General features: G+C 48.4%; 1 protein-coding gene across 7 annotated transcripts in view; it reads right to left on the reverse strand.

Annotated features, from left to right (window-relative positions):
* The window catches only part of ARHGAP17 (Rho GTPase activating protein 17), a 43,386-nt gene that overhangs the window by 17,932 nt on the left and 896 nt on the right, over positions 1 to 24,558 (reverse strand). For all 7 annotated transcript variants that reach the window (XM_033073797.1, XM_033073790.1, XM_033073789.1 and 4 more), the window contains exons 2-6: positions 7,019 to 7,058; positions 3,338 to 3,442; positions 1,756 to 1,832; positions 616 to 727; positions 336 to 412 (exon numbers count right to left, since the gene is read on the reverse strand). In XM_033073797.1, the coding sequence (XP_032929688.1) occupies positions 336 to 412; positions 616 to 727; positions 1,756 to 1,832; positions 3,338 to 3,442; positions 7,019 to 7,058 (411 nt within the window). The remainder of the gene's footprint in view (positions 1 to 335; positions 413 to 615; positions 728 to 1,755; positions 1,833 to 3,337; positions 3,443 to 7,018; positions 7,059 to 24,558) is intronic.

The raw sequence follows: 24,558 nt of genomic DNA on the forward strand, positions 1-24,558 counted from the left end.
GAGGGGACAGAGCTGTAAAAGCCCTTGGAGGGGTCACACAGATTCCTGTTCCCTCCTTAAGCTGAAAACTTCTGTGATTCCTAATTTAAGTTAAACACTTGTATGAGCTGGAAGCTGGATGAGTTTCCAAGATTTTTCTGATTGTATCCAGGGATGTAAGAACTCCAAAACCTTGATTCTGTTTGGATCTGGCAGCCATGGGTCCTTTCCTGGTGTAAGTTCAATGTAAATTTGTCTTTTTTCAGTGGCCAGCAGCAGATCAGAGCAGGTGCCCTGAGATGCCACCAAGGAGTTCACATGCACAGAAAAGCCCCAGGAACTGAAATCTCTCCTACCTTCCCCTTGCAGAATCCCAGTCCAGCACCAGCTTTGCAAGCTGCTTCCTCTGCTTCTGAATGTTGGGGATCTCTGTCTGAAATGACAATTAGGGGCTTACAGTGAATTTTGAACTGTGCTTTGTAACAAATTGCATGTTGTAGCTTTCATACCCACTTTCCACCACCAATACAGGATTCCTTAAAGCAGTTTTTTAATGCCAGCACTGAGATAAATCACTTCTGCTGAGTTTTTGCATCAAGGCAGATGTGTTTCTCCTCCCAGGCTGAGCTGCCTCACCTCTGTCAGCAGGCACAGTGGGTCCAGAACTTCTCTCTCAATCTGCACTTCATGCTGGGAGAGCTCCATTGCCAGTTTGTTCTCTGCATCCCCACAGGTATCCAGCATTTTCCTGTCAGGAATTCAGGATATTGTCATGGGACACTGACTGCAGAAGGGTTCAAGGCAGAGCTCAGGAAAGCAAAGCATCCCTTCATGGCCTGAACCCAGCTCTCTGAGCTCTCCTGGAGAAATCTGGTGCTGTTAAACCTTTGTCTTGTGAATCCCTGAGCCAGGACAACACTTTGAGACATGCAGGGATTATAGCAGCCCTGAGGGCACACAAGTCAGCCTTTATTTCCCAGCCCATCTCACAGAGGCAGGAAAAGTTGCTCAATGCAGTATTTCATTTTCTCCTAAGCCCCTTTAATGTGAAGCTCTTAATCCCCTAATTCCCAATCCCACCCCCAGCAGTCTCAGGCTCCAAACCCATGACTTGACCTTCATTTCATGCTGGTTGTAAGGAAAACCCCCATGCTGTAAGGTTTTATCCAGGTTTAAATCTCCTGCTGTGGCTCAGAAATGTTCTCAAAGGTTTCTAAGGTCATTCTACACTGTCTCCATCAGAATTCCCACCAGCAGTGAAAAAACCCACTCAGCTCCAGGAATTCAGCACATGGAGGTTCACTTGTTTCAGCCACTTTCCTGGAAATTGCAAATAACACTTTACCAGGAGAAATAAATTTGGGCTACTTTGAACTAGGAGCCATTAATGCAAATTGACATTAAATTTTAAGTCATCAATTCAAACCTGCAGAATGCAGTTTAAAATAAAAATGCAGTTTAATTGAAGAATACACACCACTAAACTTCAAATGGAGATGATAATTCTAACCCACAAGGAAAAAAGCCATTTTAGAAGCTTTTATGACAGCAGAGAATCAGAATCCTCTGGAATGCAATTCAGCCTAAAACCTGTCCCCAGATCATTCCAGAAAAACTGCTTGCTCACTGCTTCTCCCTTTGGATTAAAGAAAGAATCTAGAAATATTAAGTTTTATTAGATTGAAACCAGCCTTTGTGCAGCCAGAGCCCCTAATTAGAGCCCTGCAGGCAAGGAGATGTCAGACAGCAAGTCAGGAAAAAAAGGCAAACACTCACCCCAGCAGAGTTTCATCACTCAGCTGGATGGATCCTTCTTGCATGTTCTGGGCCAGAGCTGTTAGAGGAAGTTTTTTCTGTGGAACAGAAGGAACAGAGCTCAGCTTAGTGCTGCTCACTCTTTCCAGCTTCCCCAGCACATCCCCTCTAAGGTTCTGCTGCTCTTCCATATGGTTTCTATTACACAAACACAGCTCATTCTTGGACTCAAAGAAAATGCCAAGTCACAAAAAGTTTCAAGCCCCAAGACTCCTGTTCTCAGACACTCTGAGAAGCACTTTCTTCTCAGCTTTAGTGGAATGATGGCCCAAAGCAAATCCCAACTACTGCCAAGGAGAGATAAACAGCTTTAAGCTGAGATTTAAGCAAGCAGCTTGTCACATCTCTCTCCCTGTGTGCCCCTGCTCTCAGGTCTGTGCAACTCAATAAAAGGAGAAAATGTGAATGTGAATTATTTCTGGCTCTGATGTTTTAATAAAACCTATCTGTGGCTTTGCTAAGGAGGGGCAGAAATCAAAAGTGCACAGAACAGTATTTCCAGCCAGGGGGAGGTGTCAGTGTCCAGGGGCAATGCCAGATCTGAGGAGCTGGGTCAGAGCTGCAGATTCCCTTCCCCAGCTGGGCTCAGGAGAGCTCCAAGCACCCAGCACACTGCAGGGACACTGCAGGGTCTGCCACTGCTGGGTGCTCCCAGCCTCAGCTGGGGTGCTGATGGGGTTTCACTGGGGCTTCAGCAGGATTTCACTGAAGTTTCACTGGTGTCCCACCAGGATTTCACTGAAATTTCACTGGGGTTCCACCAGGATTTCACTGAAGTTTCACTGGGGTTCCACCAGGATTTCACTGAAGTTTCACTGGGGTTCCACCAGGATTTCACTGAAATTTCACTGGGGTTCCACCAGGATTTCACTGAAGTTTCACTGGGGCTTCAGCAGGATTTCACTGAAGTTTCACTGGTGTCCCACCAGGATTTCACTGAAATTTCACTGGGGTTCCACCAGGATTTCACTGAGGTTTCACTGGGTTTTCCACCAGGATTTCACTGAAATTTCACTGAGGTTTCACTGGGGTTCCACCAGGATTTCACTGAAATTTCACTGGGGTTCCACCAGGATTTCACTGAAGTTTCACTGGGGTTTCACCAGCTCTGACAGCTCTGCTCCCTGTGCTGCTGTGAGAGTTGAGCTGCAGTGGTGGGAGCAGCAGGGTGGGAGCCAGGGTGCACACACAGAGAGGTACAGACACACAGACAGGTACAGACAGACACACAGACAGACACAGGTACAGACAGACACACAGACAGACACAGGTACAGATACACAGGCACAGAGACACACAGACACACACACACAGAGGTACAGACAGACACACACAGGTACAGACAGACAGACACACAGACACACACAGGTTCTCACACACACACAGGTACAGACAGACACACAGACACAGGTACAGACACAGGTACAGACACACACAGGTACAGACACAGACACACACACACACAAGGACAGACACACAGACACACACACAGACAGGTACAGACAGACACACACAGGTTCTCACACCCCCCCCAGGCACTCACATGTCTCTTGTCAGGGTCAGTGCCATGCTGGCCCTGCAGACAGCCAATCAGCCTCTTCTGGGCCAGGTGGCACACAGACCTCACCGTGTCCAGCCTCCTCTCGATCTGGTGGGGAGGGAGAGAAAACAACACAAAAAACAGAAGTGATTTCTCTGGCCTCAGCAGAAAACCTTCCCCCCTGTACCACACGTCCCTCTGGGTTGCAGATTTCTCAAATTCTCCAGCTTACAAGAAGTGCAGCTGCTCAGCAGAAGTGCCTGACAGCAAAAATGCTCGGGGGGAGACTGAAATTGGTTTTTCCTTCAGTGGCACGGAAATTCAGTCAGAGCTCAGGCACTGGAAAGTGGGAAAGGGAAAAAACATTGCCCTGCTTGGCATGCCAGCAAAAGGCAATCAGGGTGACACCTGCCATCTGAGATGAGTGGCACATGCAGGTATCTAAGCCACCAATTTAGGGAGAAAACTGTGGGGAAAGTTGTGATTCTCACAGGGACCTTGTAAAGTAGGTGCTGGAGACACATCTGAGAGCTCCCTCCCACTGCACAAACCTGAGCTCCAGGCTGCTCCTGCCTGCCCTTCCCTGGCTGCTGAACACAAGGACAAAGCTCCCACAGGCTGAGCAAAGCTCTATTTTCAGGGAGAGACTACTGGGATTCCAATGGGATGTGGAATTAAAAAATAGAACTCAGAGCCCAAACAAGAGTTCTGTTTATCAGCATCTGATTCAAACATGGCTTAATACACAGCCTGTGAATAGGACAAATATATACACAATAAACTGTTCTTTTAAGGGATTTTAAGCAAGGAATTTGGACTATTTTATTTCAAAGAACACCAAAAACAAACAAAGTGATGAGCAGTGGGACAGAACTGCTCATGGCACTGAGCTCTCTGTGCACAGCACCCAAAGAATGCTGTTTATCTGCATTTTGATGACTCACCAAGAATAACAGGAGGCCCTTTGGAATGGATTCTATTTAAAAAGCAAGGGGAAAAAAAGGAGATTTCATCTGTAGAAATAATCTGAACAGATTCCAGTTTTTGATACAGCTCTAAAATCACTTCTATTATATTTTCAGGAGAAGTTGAAGTGCTCAAGAAGCTCAGTAAAAATTTGTTAGGGTAGAAGAAGCTGCAGAGAAACTGCCCAGAGATTGCTCTGAGAGCTCAAGGCTCTGCCTTTTATCTACAGAGCATGGAGCAACAAATTCAAAATCAGGTCCAGGAGGAAAAGGTCCATTTGGAGATCAATGAACAAGCAGGTATTGATTGTGGTCTATTGTTGCAGCTAAGATTATTCACTTCCCTTGTGTTATCTCCAAAATGGAATTCTGGAAGGGGTTGGGTTGGAAGGGACCCTAAAGTCCATCCAGTGCCAGCCCTGCCATGGGCAGGGAACCTTCCATGACCTCAGGGTGCTCCAAACCCCAATGTCCAACCTGGCCTGGGACACTGCCAGGGATGCAGGGGCAGCCCCAGCTCACACTCCTCACAGGATGGAAACATCACCACCACATCCTAGGCCATTCTCTTGCTATAAAAGAATTCATTTTTGCAGGGTCAGGGAGCTCAAACCCCCAAGACTGAGCCCAGGGTTCACCCAGAGCTGGAGCAGGGTGACACTGAGGGACACTGAGGGACACAGGGACCCCAGAGCCTGCTGCTGGCTCATTCTCTGCAGCATTCCCAAAGCTCCTGCAGCACCCTGAGCTGCACACCCAGGGCAGGGTGACACTGAGGGACACAGGGACCCCAGAGCCTGCTGCTGGCTCATTCTCTGCAGCACACACCTTCCCAAAGCTCCTGCAGCACCCTGAGCTGCACACCCAGGGCAGGGTGACACTGAGGGACACAGGGACCCCAGAGCCTGCTGCTGGCTCATTCTCTGCAGCACACACCTTCCCAAAGCTCCTGCAGCACCCTGAGCTGCACACCCAGGGCAGGGCTGACAGGAGGAACCCTCTGCTCTCTCTGCTGCTTTCTAGTGCAAAGATGGCAAGAAAAGCACAAAGGACATTAATCTCCTTCAAGCCACCTCAGAAGTGACAATGTGACCCACAGGCCACGCTGTCTGTCCCCTTGGGGCATCCCCAGAGTACAGAGCATCACACAATTGCTTTATTATCTGCCAGAAAGCAGGGCTATTGTAAAGGTCTGTGGAGTACTGAATTCTAGCCCTTGTCTGCAGATGAAATACATTGAGGAGACACTTGAAATGGAGCACAACCCTTCAGAAAACAGAACAAAAAAAAGCTGTGACAATCCTGTGACAAAGCTCGAGCCCAACAGCAAAAAGAGTGAACCATGCTTGAGGAGTGAGCAGCACCACGTTTAAAAACTCTGGGGTTAGATAAGAGCCTCCTGCCCCTGCACAAGCCCCCAAGAGCAAACAAACAAGTGAGTAAATTCTTCCACTTGGGTGTAGCCAGGCTGCTCGGGGCCTGGGAAAGCCTTGCTTGCAAAATTTTTTTGGCAACGAGTAGCAAAGCTTTTGGCTTTCACTTCTTGTTACAATTCTGCAGCAGAGCAAGAAAGCAGCTGGGTCCTTGCAGGCTAGCAAGGTGTGTGACATCCTCTGTGTCACTGAGCTGCACAAACCCTCAGAAATTCAGAGCAGGACTGTCAGACTGGGGAGGTGCTTTTAGTTTAAATAAAGCAATCCCCTGAAAATGGGGTGAAATGTTTCAGATGACACTGGCACAGGGTGCCCAGAGCACTGGGTGTCCCATCCCTGGCAGTGTCCCAGGCTGGCTGGACAGGGTTTGGAGCAGCTGGGACAGGGGAAGGTGTCCCAGGCCATGGCAGGGTGGCACTGGGGGGTCCCTACAACCCAATTCTGTAATTCCATGTGTGAATCCATGTTTGAGGCTGGCACACTGCAGAGCTCTGAACCAGACTCTCTTCCATCACCTGCCTGATTCCCTGCTCCATCCCCAGCCCCTGACCTCCAGCAGGTGAGATCTCATTAATCAGAAATGACCACCCTGGAGGAGCCAGGAGCAGCCAGCCTGCCCTCCCTCACCAATCTGTGTTTTTATAAACCCTCCATAAAGAAACCAGAGGAACTATGTAGGACAAGTCTGCAAATGTGCTCCATGGAATCAGTCACCCTTGCTAATGTGACAGTTGCAGTTTAAACTCCACCATGAAAGTGGTGCTTGATGAGATGATACATTTGCACAAAGATGACAAGTCTGCAAACAAATGCATGTCAGCATGACAAAGCTGAGAACAAGCAGCACAGCTAAACAAGTAGCATTTGTACACTCACTTAAAGCAGTACAGACTTTATCAGTGAGCAGTTGGAAGGATTTCTGTGCCAGCTGATCTGTTCAGGTGAAAGCAGTGAGGACACAGAGCAGCTGTGCCCAGCCAGGGTTTCTTCATCCTCCTCAGCCAGACTGGCAAGGCATCAGCACCGATGGCTCCTGGGCTTATCAGCTCTGCTCATCTCATTAAAAACAAAAATGGTTCCTCCTCCACTGCACCAAGCCACGTGATTGGACTCACAAACAGAAGGAACTGAGTTTTTCTGCTCAAAATGCAGCCCTGCTTTTCATGTGCTGAAAAGCCAGAGACATCCAGCCTTCCATCCCTCACATCTGCAGTATTTTCCCCACAAACCTCAGAAGGCTCACACATCACATCACAAAAAAATACAAATGAAGCATGTTACAATACCTGCAACAGGTCTTCACTGAGCACCTCTGTTCTCTCAGCCCTGAGGGAGGAAAAAAGACAGTTCAGGGTCACAGATAAATCAACAATTCCAATAAAACCTGCTCAGCTCCAAGCTCTAACCCCACATGTTCCCCATGTCACAGGCAGCCCTGACATCCCTGCAGTGCCCAAACCCACAAATCCACTCCCAGCTGCACATGGAATCACCCAAAGCCAGCTGGAATCAGGGCACCTGAATGTAAAGGAATGTAGACCATGAGAAGAGCAGAGAGGCAGCAGCAGGTCCTGGAAGGGAGCACTGCAGAGCTTTGTTCCTCAGGAGCAGTGGGGATGGAGCTTCCCTTAACCCACACACAGAGCTCACCTCATCTGCCTGAGCCCCACACAACTAAACCACAGGGTTTGGTGCTTGAAAAGCTCATCAGAAGTGAATGGTATTCCCAGGAAATAGAAATTCTGCTCTAATTCCAAACAGAAATCTCTTCTGCCTTCAACAGAAAATCCCTGACTGCTTCCACACACTTCCAGCCACGTTCCTGCCTTTACACACTTCCACACCTTTTGTCATCCCTGTTTACACAAACTTTCAGTTGTTCCATGTTGACACAGGTTTATTTGCTGTTGGTTCTATCAGTGATTGATTTTCCCTTTGCCAGGCCTATAAAATAAAGATAAATTCATTTACCCTGAGCTCTCCCTCTCTGCTGCTCACCCTTACTACACATCCACACCATGGAGCACTTGGAGGGACTCCAGGTCACTCTTTTCCTGTTCAGAGAGTTTCCCCTGCTGCTGCCAGAGTCCCTCAGCTACTCCAGATTTATCAGCCCCTGCAATCTGTCAAATAACCACAGCAAAGCTGGGCAGGCACGGAGAGCTCGTGTTCCTGCTCAGGCCTCAGGCTGAACGTGCCAAAAGCCTCCAAGGACAAGATTCCTCCAGCTTTGCCTTGGTGCTTTAAAAGCATTTATTGGACTTCCATTTTACAGCACATTATCTGCTTGAACTAGTTGTGAACCATAAGGTGTTTAATAATTAAATGCCAGAATGAAGTAAAAGCTCAAACCTCAGCCAGACTCAGACAAAGGCAGTTGAAATATTCTGACAGCACTGGAATATTTATTTGTCGAGGAAAACACAGACAAGATAGATAAACTTTTCTCCCACCCAAACAGAAATATTTTCTCTGATGGAAATTACATCCTGTTAGAGAGCAATTATTTATACTTATTATTTATATATTTTCTTTATCCCTGCAAAACCCACTCTGCTGTAGCCACAGCTTTAATTCAAACTCCCTCAAATATCAGAATAGAGATTCCATACAACTTCAGAGTAATACAAAGTGTGACCTCTGCTTCCCTGCCTTTCTCCTAGGATATTCTGTCCATTGGAGTGAAAAGCAGAGATGGCTCAGTGCTAGCAGAACTCTGCTCCCAGTTTAAGTGTGGTTACCCACACTGTGGATCACTGTGTGAAGTGCAAAATAATTTTATTCTTTTTCTTCAGCTGCCTTTGCACCCTGGTTCCCCAGGCCCTGAAGCCCAGCTGGATGATGCAGTGCCCCTGTGGGATGCTGTCCCAGCCCTGGCTGGCAGAGCCAGAGCAGCCCCTGGTGATGATGTCAGCCTTGGAAGTGCAGAGAGGGAAGACCTCACCCTTCCTGCAGGCCCACATTCCACCTTTAACAAGGAAGCCAAGAAAGAGCCACTAAATGATGTTGTTTTTCAGTGATCACAACCACCAAAGAGAAAAGCCAAGGCTGTGATAGCAGCACAGCCCTCTGCTCTGAGCACAGGGGAAAGCAGCAAACCATCAAAGGCACCTGGCTCCTTCAGGATTCACCTCTGTCTCCCCTGGGATTCACCTGTCTCCCCTGGAATTACAGGTATGACCAGTTTGAAGTTTACATCCACTGCAGCTTCGAGGGATGCTAATTCCCTCTAATCAGGGAAGCAGCACACTTCTAAAAATGAAAAGATTTTTTTTCACTGCTAAACTTCTGTCCTCAGCCCTTGCTAAGGCTTATTTGCACCTTATCCAACTGAAGGAATGAAGAAATCCTTCTGCAATCAAGAACTGGAAGCTGCAGAGGGTTCCCAAGGGCTTCCTCTGTCCCTTCTGCCAGAGGTGGTGCTGGCAGATGGGGCAGCAGCCCAGGAGTGTTGGATTGGGTGTGCAGGGCTCACCCACCACAGCAGCAGCTGCCCAAATGTGAAATATCTGCCAGGCTGGCAGTGCTCCCCTGCAGCAGAACAGAGCTGCTCCCCTGGGACAGCAGCTCCTGAGAACTGAACTTCTCTGCTCCACCACCAGAACCTTGACATGGAACAATTGAGCTCTTACCCCAGCAGTGCATTTAAAAGACTGATTGTAAAAACACAAGTGAGCAATCATTTGTTATGGCTATAATAATCCTCTTAATGACAAAAGGGGATAACACTACTGAATCCTCTGCCATCAGGACTTTCACACAATTAACACAATGTCCTGCCTGCTGTGCAGAGCTCTGTGCTGCTCCCCATGGCTGCACTGCCCCTCTCCTGCAGGGATACACCCCTGGTATAACAGCACAACTACACAATAAATACAGAAACAGCTGCCCAGCCAAATCAGCTCCCCCTGGCACAAACAGGCTCCCTGCCACAGCTCCAGGCTGGGAGCAGGCAGCAAAGGGCAGGGCCAGCCTTGCCCTCCATGACCCCAGGACACTGAAGGAATGTCATTTTTAACAAAACTGTGGCTTCTGCAAGAAAATTTTCTTTTCAAGACAGCAAATACAGTACTTAGTATGAAATAGGATATGGAACAGAAATGCTGGTGCCATTTCCTACATGGGGCTGGCATGGCCTTAACTCACTCCAAGCAAAAAGCCAATTGGTTTCACAGGGAAAGACTGTATTTTTTTTTAATTCTAGACGTGTTAATCACAATACTTTGGCTTGCTGTGACATTTTAAAAATGCATTCCATGTGCTCCTAATTGAACTCCTGTCAGAGTGTTTTATGGTGCAATTCCTTTTAATTCCCTTTACTTTTTTCATTCTTTCTGACCAGAGCCATGGGGCTCTGCTGCAGCTCAAAGCCTGGCTCAGCCCAGGCAGGGTGGGCAGAACAGCTCCCACCTCAGAGATTAAAAACTCATTTCACCACTTGGTCATTCTGCAGCTCCTTCACACTTCCAGGCCAGAAGTCTTCTCTGTACATCTGGAGAGAGCAGATGGGAATTCCTGAGATAAAAGTGTTTATCTTCAATAGGGAAAGAATTCACATTTCCATGTATAAAATGAAGAGGGTCTCTTAAACCTGCCACTGGGGGTTAAATGAAACAATGCCTCCTCTAAGCAGTGTCTGAGAGCCCCCTGCTCCTGCCCATCACTGGGGCATCAGCAGGGCTGATCTCCAGGGCAGGACAAAGCTACAGAACCCTGCAGGAGACTTTTCACAGAGACAGGACACAGGGAATGGCTTCCCAGGGCCAGAGGGCAGGGATGGGTGGGACACAGGGAAGGAATTGCTCCTGGGAGGTGGGCAGGGTGCCCTGGACCCCAGGCAGTGGCCAAGGCCAGGCTGGACAGGGCTCAGAGCAGCCTGGGACAGTGCAAGGTGTCCCTGCCATGGGTTTAAGCTCCTTTCCAACCCAAACCATCCCAGGATTCTATGAAATGCACACTCCTGAAAGGCTGAGCAGGAAGGAACCACAGCAAACCTGGCACACGAGCCATAAGGAGCTGGCCATGGCAGCAGCAGAAGTGACTCAGATGAAATGTCACCCTGGAAACAAAGCCTGACTCACCCAGCTGGGCGGGGGTGATGCCATGGCAGGGCAGGGACAACTCCACAGCCCTGGAAAGGTTTCAGGGCAAGCCAGGAGACATCCACCCCAAACTGGAGCCTGCATCCAAGGCAGCCTTGCCTGCTGGGTGGTTTCTCCCCAAACAAAGGCTGTGTTTGTTACCAGGAGCAGCCAGCCCAGCTCACTGAGGTAACTGAGCACCTTGGCAGCCTGGCAGCACATCCTGCCTGTTCCCACACACAATAGGCAGCTCTGCCTGCCAGGAAAAATGAAAGAATCAGCAGCTCTGCTCCAAAAAATCCAGAATTAGATGACAAATTTTCCCTTCAAAAAGGTTTGCTTTTCTAACACGAGACAAACTCCACAGAAAATCCAACCCCAAGGTGTTTCAGGACCACCAAGTCCCTCCTGCCTGTGTGAGCTCAGCCTAAGGTTTGAAAGGAAACCAGCATGACTCAAGGTAAGCATCAATATTTTGAAATGGGTTTCAAATGTTCAAAAATAACTCTGAGAACACTGTCAGGTGTTAGTCAGCACTCACTTTCAGTATTAGTGTTTAGGCAACACACACACACCCAGCCAGCAGCATGACTTTTAGTTTGCCTCCTATCCTCATTTTTCACTCAAATAAAAAAAGTAAGTTCTTATACATGCATTACAATTGATTTAATTGTAAACCTGGTGACCCCACATGTTTCAGTGATGCAGAAATCCCACCAAAGGCTGCTGTTTTGGAACTCACTCACCAGCTGCAACTCCTGTGCTTCCAGTTCTTTAGAAGTGATTTAAAAATTTCAGTGATCCAAACACCTCAGAGCTGCACAATTAAAGCTCAGGTCTCAGTGAGTGGATAAAAAAGATTTCTGCTGCTTTGCCTTCCTTCCTCATGATCTTCATGAGCTCCCCAGCACTCTCCAAGCTCAGCTTTGGTCTCCTCCAGCTCTGAGGAGGCAGAGCAGGGACAGAGCAGCATCTTGGAAGGAGAGCAGGGAAACCCATGACAGACTCCTCACAGGAGGGGATGAAATTCCTGCCTCGGTGAAATGGATCCAAGGCTGGGCTCTGCAGCAAGGCAGTAAATTTAGCTCTGAGAACAACCACAACTCCAGCCAAATCCTATTTTCAGGCCACTCTCAGAGGGACAGGCACTGCAGCACAGCCCTGCACAGCTCCTCCTAAAATCAGAGTGGATTGAATATCACATCCTGATAATTCCAGCAAGCAAAAGCACTGTCAGAGCTGGGGAGATCACTCTGAGCCACAGCACTGCAAATGGGAGATGAATCTAAGCTGAACTTTCTACAGGCAAAAAATACAATTATGGTCTAAAAGTAGAAGGCCATTGAGAGCAGTTTTGTTGGAGGGAAGGAAGCATGTTTCACTGAGCAGCCTGATGAGTCCAACAGCTTGAAAGCTTCTGGGTACAAATAAAAACTCAGAATGCAGTGCTTCCAATCACCTGCTATCCCAGCAATCAAATACTCACTGCTATTCCACACCAGGGACCAAGCCACAGCTATTAAAGCTCTCCCCATATTCTTCTTGGCTTTGTTATTTGCCTGACAGAGGTTTGGGGCTTTTCAATGTGACTTCTTTCAAAAAGTGCATTTGATTGGTGAAGCTATTAATAGCTTCTGAAGGAAAGGCAAAGTGCTGCTGCAGGGGATTAACATTCTAACTGCTAAAATCCAGGCAAGGTCAAATCCAGCACTGGTCTCATGTTTTCTTCCCCAAAGAAAAATCTCCTATGACAAGCTGTCATAAATTAGTGACCAAAAAACCTGAGAAAACCTTTTTAAAGTTTCTGGTGGAGCTTATCAAAGAATGATTTATTTCCTATGCTTTGCTTTTTCCCCCTTAAGTACCACAAACTACATTTCTTACTCTACTTTACTACAGAACTTGAGCTTTGCAAACATGTCAGTTTATTCACATAATTTATTTTTTAAATGTACACAAGCACCCTCCACACCATGCCTTGGTAAGTGCTTTTAATATTTAACTACCAGGTATTTATTTACCTTTAAATTTTATTCTCACACAAGGTGTCTCTCCCTCCCAAGCAAGCAACCACCCCTCACTTAAGCAGAATAATTTATGTAAAATTAAAACAGTTCTGCTATAAGAGACAGTGCAACAGAAAGCAACCTAAATAATTCCTGAATTGTTATTCCTGAATGTCAGGTGTAACTTTACAACCCCTGTGTGCCAACACAACAGAAGGTGCTGCCAGAACAGGGATTCCTGTGCTTTGGGCCACAGCAGCAGCTCCAGGTGAAATTTAACCTGGGCACCAGCAGCAGAAATGATCCTGCAGCAGCTTGGGGCCAGCACCTGCCCAGGGCTGCTCACCTGAGCCCCCAGAGCTGCTCACCTGAGCCCCCAGAGCTGCTCACCTGAGACCCCCAGGGCTGCTCACCTGAGACCCCAGAGCTGCTCACCTGAGCCCCCCAGGGCTGCTCACCTGAGCCCAGGTGAGTGCCAGCCCCCCTCACCCAGGGCTGCTCCCCTGAGCCCAGGTGAGTGCCAGCCCCCTCACCCAGAGCTGCCCACCTGAGCCCAGGTGAGTGCCAGCCCCCCTCACCCAGGGCTGCTCACCTGAGCCCAGGTGAGTGCCAGCCCCCCTCACACCCAGAGCTGCCCACCTGAGCCCAGGTGAGTGCCAGCCCCCCTCACCCAGGGCTGCTCACCTGAGCCCAGGTGAGTGCCAGCCCCACACCCCCAGAGCTGCTCACCTGAGCCCAGGTGAGTGCCAGCCCCCCTCACCCAGAGCTGCTCACCTGAGCCCAGGTGAGTGCCAGCCCCCCTCACCCAGAGCTGCCCACCTGAGCCCAGGTGAGTGCCAGCCCCACTCCCCAGGGCACAGAGCAGGTGTTGGACTCCCCCCACTCCATTCCCTGCAATTCCTCCTCCCAGGGCCCTGCCTCAAACACTCCCTGTCCCAAATGGCAGCTGTGGGTCCTTGCTGCCCTCCCTGAATCATATCCCATAAAAGAAACTGGTTCCCAGTGCCTTGGCCTCTCCTTGGGCTGGGGAAGAGGCACCAGTGCTGGGGAGGGACAGGGAAATTTGTCCCTTTCAGCAACAGCAGCTACTTAAGATCAGCTTAAACTGATCTTGAGACTGCACCCTGGGGCCAGGATTTCACTGCCACGAGGTGACATCAGCTGGCAGAGCTGCTGACAGAAGTGGCTGTGTCCTCCTGCTGCATCTCCCTGGCCTGACAGGAGCATCCCTATCAGCAGCTCCAGGGGCTCCTGCCCCTCCTGGCTGGCACAAAAGGCATTTTCCAGTCAGACACCAGAGGTGTGAGCCCCAAGGGCAGCCCTGGAGCAGGGTGAGCTCTCAGGATAGCTCAGAGCTCTGCACACCACCAGGGCTCAGGGATTTTTTCCCTACATGTGGCTTTGGCAGCCTGCACATCCAAGTGAGTGCAGTCCCCTTGCCAAACCACCTGCTGACATGCAAACTCCTCCACATGTGAAAAGGGGATTTAAAAAACTACCAAGACACCTTCCAACATCTCCTGAGCTTCCAACAGATCCTGATTCCCACTCCAGCCATGGCACAGATGGATTACCAGCAACTCAAGACATTTTTAAGCTCCATGATTACTTTTCCCAGAAGTCTTGCATTGTCATTTTCTGGAAAGGACCCCGAGAAGCAGCACTGCCTTTTCCACAGACAAGTTTTTTACAGGACAGACATGTCTGAATAGGAAAAATATGCACTACAGGAATGAACAAAATTCACTGAACTGCTGAAAAAAACCTGGGGCGTTTTTTACATATTTTGTCCAACTTTGACAAGACAAGGGGGAACAGCTTTACACTGACAGCAAGCAGGTTTAGATTAGATATTAAAAAATTAATTCTTCCCTCTGAAGGGGGTGAGGCCCTGGCACAGAGCACCCAGGGATTCAATTCAGCTTTGCATAAGTGTCAAAAAACTCCAGTCCAGAGGTGATTATTTCACCAAAGGTAACACTGCTCTTTTTTAATGTATTGCCCACCCTGATCTATTTTAAATTTGGGGATCCACAAAACTGGCAAGAGAAAGCCTTGGAGAAGGAACCAAACTGAATCAACACAAGAAGCAAAACAAGGAAATGCAGAAAAGGCAGAAGAATGAAGCAGGAATAGAAAGTCAAGCTGCAAAAAAGAGCTGGAAGCATTGAAATGACAGCAAAAAGGCTGTGAGGGAATTCAGGGATCTGAAGTTACATAAAATCAGCTGGGGACAAACCAGGGATTATTCCCTGTGGCCAGGATTTCACAAGGAGCCTTTGCGCTGATTTCCTGATTAACAATTCATGGCTGGGCCCTTGATTGAGTTTCTGCAGGAGGAGGAGAGGCTGTGGCAACTCCAGGATCCCAGGCTGGCCACAGCTCCTGCTCTGCTGCTGCCTGGAGACTGCACAGAGAGAGAGAGAGAACATGGGAATGTACAGCACACACAGAGTGTCCAGCACACACAGAGCACATGGGAACATACAGCACACACAGAGTGTCCAACACACACACACAGAGCACATGGGAATGTACAACACACACAGAGTGTCCAACATACACACAGAGCACATGGGAATGTACAACACACACAGAGTGTCCAACATACACACAGAGCACATGGGAATGTACAACACACACAGAGTGTCCAACATACACACAGAGCACATGGGAATGTACAACACACACAGAGTGTCCAACATACACACAGAGCACATGGGAATGTACAACACACACAGAGTGTCCAACACACACACAGAGCACATGGGAATGTACAGCACACACACAGAGAGCACATGGGAATGTACAACACACACACACAGAGCACATGGGAATGTACAACACACACACACAGAGCACATGGGAATGTACAACACACACACACAGAGAGCACATGGGAATGTACAACACACACACAGAGGACATGGGAATGTACAACACACACACACAGAGCACATGGGAATGTACAACACACACAGAGCACATGGGAATGTACAGCACACACACAGAGCACATGGGAATGTACAGCACACACACAGAGCACATGGGAATGTACAACACACACACAGAGCACATGGGAATGTACAACACACACACACAGAGCACATGGGAATGTACAGCACACACAGAGCACATGGGAGTGCCCAGCACACACAAAGTGCCCAGCACACACACACACAGAGCACATGGGAATGTACAACACACACACACAGAGCACATGGGAATGTACAACACACACACAGAGCACATGGGAATGTACAACACACACAGAGCACATGGGAATGCCCAGCACACACACAGAGGACATAGGAATGTACAACACATAGAGAGCACATGGGAATGTACAACACACATACAGAGTGTCCAGCACACACAGAGAGCACATGAATGTCCAGCACACATCAGAGTGTCCAGCACACACAGAGCACATGAGAGTGCCCAGTACACACAGAGCACATGAGAGTGCCCAGTACACACAGAGCACACGAATGTCCAGCACACATCAGAGTGTCCAGCACAGTGCCCAGCACACACAGAGCACATGGGAATGTACAACACACACACAGAGCACATGGGAGTGCCCAGCACACACAGAGTGCCCAGCACACACACACACAGAGCACATGGGAGTGCCCAGCACACACAGAGTGCCCAGCACACACACACACAGAGCACATGGGAGTGCCCAGCACACACAGAGTGCCCAGCACACACACACACAGAGCACATGGGAGTGCCCAGCAAACACAGAGTGCCCAGCACACACACACACAGAGCACATGGGAGTGCCCAGCACACACAGAGTGCCCAGCACACACACACACAGAGCACATGGGAGTGCCCAGCACACACAGAGTGCCCAGCACACACACACAGAGAGCACATGAATGCCCAGCACACACACACACAGTGCCCAGCACACACCAGAGTGCCCAGCACACACACAGAGCACATGGGAATGTACAACACACACACACAGAGCACATGGGAGTGCCCAGCACACACACAGAGCACATGGGAGTGCCCAGCACACACCACACAGTGCCCAGCACACAGAGCTGGCCATTCCCACCCTGCCACAGCTCTGCCAGCACCAAACTGGAAGTTCAATCCCTGCCTGCATTTCTGAGCAGGAATCTGGAGCCTTGCTCTAATCCAGGTTTATCATCCTGCACTCCAACACACGCCTGGACCTGCTGGTACAAAAGCAGGATTACTTTAGCTTGCTGTTGTGTTCCTACAAAAACCAGCGGCTCAGAACACTTAATCTGCGTATGAAATCACTCTGCAGCAGGGCAGAGCAGCTGAATGCTCAGCCCAAACACAAGCTGCAAGCTCAGCTCACACACTGATTTCTCTGTGTGAGAATATCAGTATTTTATCAGCTTCATTTCCTACAGAAAATAGAATTTTTGATCTGGGGATTGATGTTTCCTAACAATTGCTTGATATTTATATGTGAAGAGTCTGCATTTGAATAGCTGCTGTACTTCCACAGCCATATCTCAGCTGGGACTTTTCAAACTGCCTGCAGGACAATTTCTCTTCCAAAAACCAGCCCACCTTTGAAATTAATTTTCCTGTCACTGGCCAAAGCAGCTTTAAACATGGATGATGTGTTACCTGTGTGCACAACAGCATTAACAGCTCTCACCAGTGACCTTCCTTGTCTGTGCAATATTCAGCTGTACAAGCTATCACTTACCCCTTAATTAATTTTAAATTTCACTCTGGAAGCATCACTGGGATCTTGAGAAACCAGTGAGGTTATGTATACAAAAATTTCAGTGCAGCAATGTGGGGCACAGGACAATTTGCAAGACAGAAGGAGAAACTCCTCCTCTATGGATCCCTGTGACCCAAAGGCCATCTGGGCACTCTGCACCCCTTTGATTCACTCCCCTGCAGTCACTCCAGGATGTCCCTGTCACTCTGCAGTGCAATTAGCTCTCAGACAACAATCCCTGTCCAGGAAAACAGGCTCCACCTCAGGCAGAGCAGCGCTGTGACCTCACCCAGCTGGCCCAGCTCTGAGGAGCTGTTTCCTGGTGAGAAGCAGCACTGGCCAAGGAGAAGTTGCACAAGAATCCCGACTGTCCTATGGAGCAGCAACTCCAAACTCCAGGGTTCTGAGGCTGTTTGGTTCCTGAAGAATAGATTTTAATCAAAACCACAGAATCCTGGAAGGGTTTGGGTTGGAAGAGACCAAGATTAAGTTTAGACTTTAAGACTGGTACTTAAAACAGCCCAACAAGCTGAAAAATGAGGAATGTGTAAATCACTTGGTAAGGCACTGCTGGAAGGCACTTGGTTCTGAATTACCACATCGGACTCCCTGGCCCAGTTTAACTGGTGTTTAATCCAACTCCCAGTTTCAGATCAGAGCTGTGCCATGGCCAGCTGCTGCCTTAAACAAGGCCCAGTTTTGTGAGCTGCAGGTTCTCCCAAATGCCAAAAATTGGAGCTACTTCATTTAAGGTAGAATTCCTTCCTTTCTAGTAACTGCAGAATATCAGAAAACATTTCTAGCACATGAAGACACTTTTCATTTAACCCCATCCTAAAAAGATCCTGTTACTTGGCATTTCATCATTGCTAATACAATGACCTCTAACAAGCAGCTCTGGCCACAGATCCATTATCACAACCTAAAAATACCATGCAAGTGTCTAAGAAATACATTTGCTTTCTTCAATTCCAAGTGTATCCCATTACAGCATCAGGCTGAAACAGACTGTTACCTCACTGCTGGCTATTTTAGCAGATCAAATCATTACTATTTCAAGATTTTGACTCTGGCCATAACCTGATATCAGAATTATTCACTCTGAAGAACTTTCATCAGATCAAGTCAGAATCAAGGAACCATCTGTGATGGGGATTACTTTATGTGAATAAATACCAGGAGGAAAGAAGGCAGCTTTAGGAGCTGCTGCCACTAAAGTAGATCTAGGTGCATTTTTACCTCCCTATCCTGCTGTTGTATCAGACACACAAAGCTGCAGCCTGGATGCACCCAATCCCTATGGACAACATCCTTCCCAGCCCTGCAGTGCCTCTGCCTCCCCTGGGCAGCTCTGCAATGGTGACTCTGGTTCTGGTTACACCTGTGACACCAGCCTGGTGTGCCAGCTCTGCACCCCAAACCCACCTGAGAGCCACCTGCACAGGAACAGGACACTTGATTCTTCACCTGAAGGCACAGTCAGGCCAGGCTCTCTGGAGACAGAGGCTCCTTTATCCTCCCACAGCCTGACCCCTGGCAGGACGGGGAGCCCGAGCTGATGCAGCCAGAGCAGATCCCACGGTGTCTGTGTGATTGTGAGTATTTTATCAGCCCTCTCATCTGTTCCACACAGCAGCAGCCCCAACAGAGCCAAAGGAGAAGAGGACACACATGCAAGAAGGCAATTAATACTACCCCAATCCCCCAGCCTGGAATTTTTTCATTTATTTTTCTGCAACAAAAATCTCAAGTATTTTACCCACTGCCCACTCGGCACCTGGCACACAAGTGGGACACAAAGTTTTATAGTCACTTTTTTCTTTTCACCAACAGGCTTTAGCTGGTTCCTACTGGAATTCACAACATTTATCATTCACATCAACAAAATTTAGTTTGTTTAGTTTCCTCTGGGAAAGAGAAGCTTTGGGGTGACCTAATTGTGGCTTTCCAGCACCTGAAAGAGCTGACAAGGACGGTGGGGAGACGCTCCCAAGGAGTGAACAGGACACAGGGAATGGTTTCCCAGTGCCACAGGACAGGTTGGGTGGGACACTGGGGAGAGCTGGGAGCACACAGGTGGGAAATGCCACCCACGGGACCCCTGGGCATCACACCCTGGGCATCACACCCTGCCCACGTCACCCTCCTGCAGCTGGGCAGGGCACAGGCAGCCCAGGCAAGGCAAGGCATTCCCAGGTTTCATGTGGTCTGGAAGCAGATCACAAGCAATGAGGCTTTTAAACTGAGGGCTGAGCAACTATTTAGTCATTGATTTCAAACCCTGTAAGGGCACGAGAAAGAAGTTTCTTAAAAACACAATGTAATTTCCTAATGTCTAATATTCAGGATTCCTGATGACCTGGACTTTAAACATGAGATCGTCTTGCCTATGAGGAATAGGAGATCCTGATTAACTCTCTGCCTTTACAAGGGCTAAAGGAAACACCAGAACCAGGCCAGGATATGTTGTTTTCTTTCCTGTTCACAGCCAGCCCCTCTGGCCCTAGCAGGGCTGCAGCTCAGCAATCCAGCTCCCACTGATGGGTGTCCCCAGCTCCTGAGACTGAACAGGGGAATAAACTCACCACAAAATCCCCACCTTCAGTAAATTCAGGTGATTTTCCTTTCCTTCAGCAATCTGCTCTGAAGGTGACATTAAGCAATGGGATTTACAGACAAACTCACCAAATTCAATCTAGACCACAGCTTGGATCCAGTTTGTAACACCCATTTCTGGAATTATTTCTGTAATCTCTGGTTCAGCACTGTGATAACACAGCCCCAAATCCCCCAAAAGCAGCAGCCCCAAACTGAACACATAACAGCTGCCTGTTTTTCTATAACTGCAAGTTTGTCCTGGTAGAAAAATCCAATCCCAAGCACGACATTGTGTGAGAGATGCCCAAAGGGTGCAGGGAGCAGATAAACACCCTGACACCAACAGAGGGACCCTGCTGGGGTCACTGACCTCCTTCCCTGCTCCCACCCCACATGGGAACTCCACACTGCTGAGTTTGGTGCCTGTGCATGGCCAGGGCAGGAATATTCTCCAGCTCCTGCCTTGTCCTGTTCCCCAGTCCCCAAATGTTTATTCTGCCTGATCCCTGGGCTGGCACTCCCCACCAGGGCCTGACCTGCCCCTGCTCAGGAACAGCATCCCCCTAATTAAACATCCCCCTAATTAAACCCACTCAGCCTCCTTCAAACCCATCATTGGTTCAGCTGCCATCCAGAAAGATCTAATGTAATTTCCTAATTAGAGACCTGGAACTTCATCTGGAGATAAACAGGAAATGCTTAAGATAACGATTATAAACACTGAAATGAGATTTTTCTTTTCATGAGCGCTCTGATGGAGACAAATGCCAACCTGCAAACCCCCTGTAAATGTGAAATATTTCAACACTGTTTACCACTTTTTCAAATCTCTGCCAAACACAACGAGCAGTGAAGTAAATAACACTCAGCAGATTTAACTTCTATTAAAGGATAGCTGGCTGAGCCAGAAATTTTCATGTACTAAATTTTTCCCACCCCTCCATAAAACCAGAAAAACATTAAAGAAGAAATTCTCTGATATTAAATAGCACTATAGGGTTAATGTCATATTGATGGAAGTATTGAGAGAGATGGATGCACTCTTGTTTTACCACCCTGGACACCTGAAAAAATGAGTTTCAAAGTACTATCAACACAACATGAAGAAGCAGAAAAACCTTCCTTAAGTAATAACATGCAGAATAATTCTGAGAAAGACAGGAATCAATGGATAATGCTTTAGTAGGGAAAAAAAAAAAAAGGAATCATTTGGACCATCCACATTTTCCATGAAGTATTACTAGAAATTATTGCTTTCCAGCAGGTTTTCCATGTACAGATAAATGCAGGCAGCTCCTCCTTGTACAATTCTAACATAATTTTACATTTTGACATGATTTGCTTCAATGCAATAATTATGTTAAAACTCCAGTTCCAACTCAAGACTCGCACATCGCCAAGGGGCCTGAAGAAACACTAAATATAGTTCAGCACAGAAACTTTTATGCAGGACATGAGCTATTAAAAGCCATGTTCCAGAACTCCTGGTGAGTCACAGCAATGCCATGAGTCCAGGGCCTGGAAAAACCTATTTGTACACAAGGAGTTGTATCTGAGCAGTGGGAAACAAGCACAGAAGCTACAGCAAGTCAGCTCCTCACACAAAACCAGAGCCTTCTGAGCACTTTGTGGGCTCCTCCAGATTTCTAATTAGTCAGAGCTGCCTGTCCCTGGTTTAAATTACTGCAAGAGCCTCAGGGCAGATCGAGTATCTCTCCCAGCAAAAGCAGTAAGAAAATCCACCTGTGTGATCTTGGGTGACTTCAGCAAACCCAAACCTCCCCAGCAGTTGTCTGGAATAATTTTTAGTCAGAATTGCTCTCAGGGATTGCACCTAAAGGGTGAAGAAAGGACCTGATGGCAACAACAACAGCAGCAGCTGGTCCCCAGGGGCTGGAAGCCCAGCTCATGGAGATTGTCACAGCCTGAAATGTCATTAATTACCAACCTGAGCTCTGTAAGCAAACAGCACGATCCAGACCTCTCCACGGGCTCGTTCCTCATGGAAATTACTCAGCTATGTAGTTCAAATGCTTATTAGTGTATCAGTGCAAAGCTTTGATGACAATAGCTCTGAACATTTATTTTCATTAGGGATGACTGCAGCTATAAAGGAGAATATTCCCAAGCTTCTAATCAAATCTGTCTCCTTTGTAATTTACAAAAGGGCATGGAAACCAAGACGAGCCCTTGTAGGTACTTGAGGAATTACTGTGCTGACATCAAACATCACACTGAAATTCCTGAGCCTGACACTCAGGTGCTGTGCTGGGGTGAGATGTGTGCAGGAAGCACCCAAGGGAGCACAAGCTCACCTCCCCAGATCTGAGACAGCACATCCTGAACCAGCCCACAGCTGCCTCTTCAGGGCTCTGTGCCCAGGCCAGGCACACACAGCTGCTCCCAGTGGGAACAAGCCCTGGGCATCCAAAAAGGTTTAGAGGAATTAGGGCAGAAATCCCATGAAAAGCAATCTAAGGAATCCCAGGCCACCTGAAATTCATGAAGTTCAGAATTAAACTCCTCCCTTTCTTCTCCACTCCCTCCCCAACTAATTTTTTTTTAGCCAAACTAAAGGTCCCCAGCTGTTTGCAGCTGGATTCAGGATGCAGCTCAAGATCAAGTCAGCTCTGGGTTTGTTCCTCTGGGTGATCAGCCTGTTGTGGGCACGGTGCCACTCTGTGGCAATGCATTAATTCAGCTCAACTAATGATTTCCTGGCAAGCCCTGCCTCTCTCACCTGCAGGTCCCAGCCCTGCTCTCTGGGAATTCTCCTGGCTGGATGTCAGAGGTTTTAGGATGCCATGAGCACCAACACACACTGGGACTCCCAGTTCCCTTCTCCAGCTGCCCTGAGAACGTTGTGATGCCAGCTCCAGTGCCAAGTTGTGTCTCAGTCATCTGGCCCAAGCTCTGATATTTCACTTTTTAGGTTTCCCAGAGCTTGTGCTGTTCCCCTCAGCAGCACTGACAACAAATCTGTCCAATATATGAAATATAAAGTCCTCAGCAGCAGATTGAACACTTAAGGCAGACAAGAACATCCACGAGATAATTGATGCAAAATATTTAACACATCTATTAATTACTGTGGAATCCCGTTCCACTCAGCTAATCCCCTCTTTAATTAGTTTCCTACATGTATTTCATAACTCCAGATCATTCTATCCAGGGACTCACAGACTTCTCATAAATGCCATTCCTCAGCTGTGATGCAGCCCTTGCCCATCTTTTGTTATTTCCCATATGAAGGTGTGAGTTCCCTGACCCAGGTGTGATATTTGGGGTGCAAGATGGCACCTTGGGAGCTGCCTGGGAGAAGGACAGTGCCATTCCTGCCTCATCAGGGCAACAACCCCACGGTGCTGATGCACACCCAGCCCTGCTGACCTCAGGGGAACGTGGCTGCTCTCCCACACCCCAGCGAGCTCTGAGAGGGGAAAGCAGAGCAGGAGGAGAAACCCCTTCCAAACACAGCACCAGGGAACACAGCAGCCAGGCAGGGATCACCACCCAGGGGATGTGACCCAAAGATTCTCCCAGCACTGCTTCTCCAGGGCTCCACCATGGCCCAGGGCATCCAAACACGGAGCCACCACCTCTGCAGGCATCCACACAGCCACAGGGACCCTCCTGAGCAGGACTTGGCTTCTCATTCTGTCCCAGAGCAAAAACACTAATAAATGAGTGCAGCAACTCAACAGAATGAAACACAACTGAACAGAATGTGTAACATTGCCTGTGAGCTCCTGCTGAGTGTCTGTCATCTCTTCCATGAATCCTGCAGCGCTTCCCAAACCCAACCTGAGAGCCTCAGCCCTGACACCTGGAAGTGAAACTTGGTAAAATCCATCCCTGCTATGGGATTGTACTCTGGGAACCAAAACCAGGCCCTGAACGATTACATGACTACAGGAATGCTTGACTAGCACATGAAATGTGAGCAGGATGAGACAGTCACAATTAATGAACATCCAACGTAGAAAACCAAATGGCTCAGTGTCATTTGTACAGTTTTTAATGAGAACCAACGACAGCAGTGTGTGCCCATAACACAGCCCAGGCTGCCAGGGCAGCCCAGACTCGGTGGCACAGGTGTGTGACAGGAACCTGCCCAGACACCACACCCCAGAGTGCTCACCTGCAGCAAGGCCAAAGGGCAGTGCCAGCCTCCCCACCCAGGGACTGCTCCACGCTGCCCTCAGCACTGCCCCAGCACACAGCAGCTGATCCTGCCCAGCACAGCCCGGATTACTCCAAATTCCACTCGGGATTTGGGGCTGTGGGGCTGACACGTGCAAACGGGGAATGCCAATAATCCCTCCAACGACATAAAAAATCCATTGATTCATATGAAACGGGAACGAGAGGATGAGGTTGGCTGGGAAGTTGTTCCCTCTTTAATAACAAAA

The sequence above is a fragment of the Catharus ustulatus genome, chromosome 16 (genome assembly GCF_009819885.2).
Source record: "Catharus ustulatus isolate bCatUst1 chromosome 16, bCatUst1.pri.v2, whole genome shotgun sequence".
In the NCBI taxonomy this organism is placed as follows: Eukaryota; Metazoa; Chordata; class Aves; order Passeriformes; family Turdidae; genus Catharus; species Catharus ustulatus.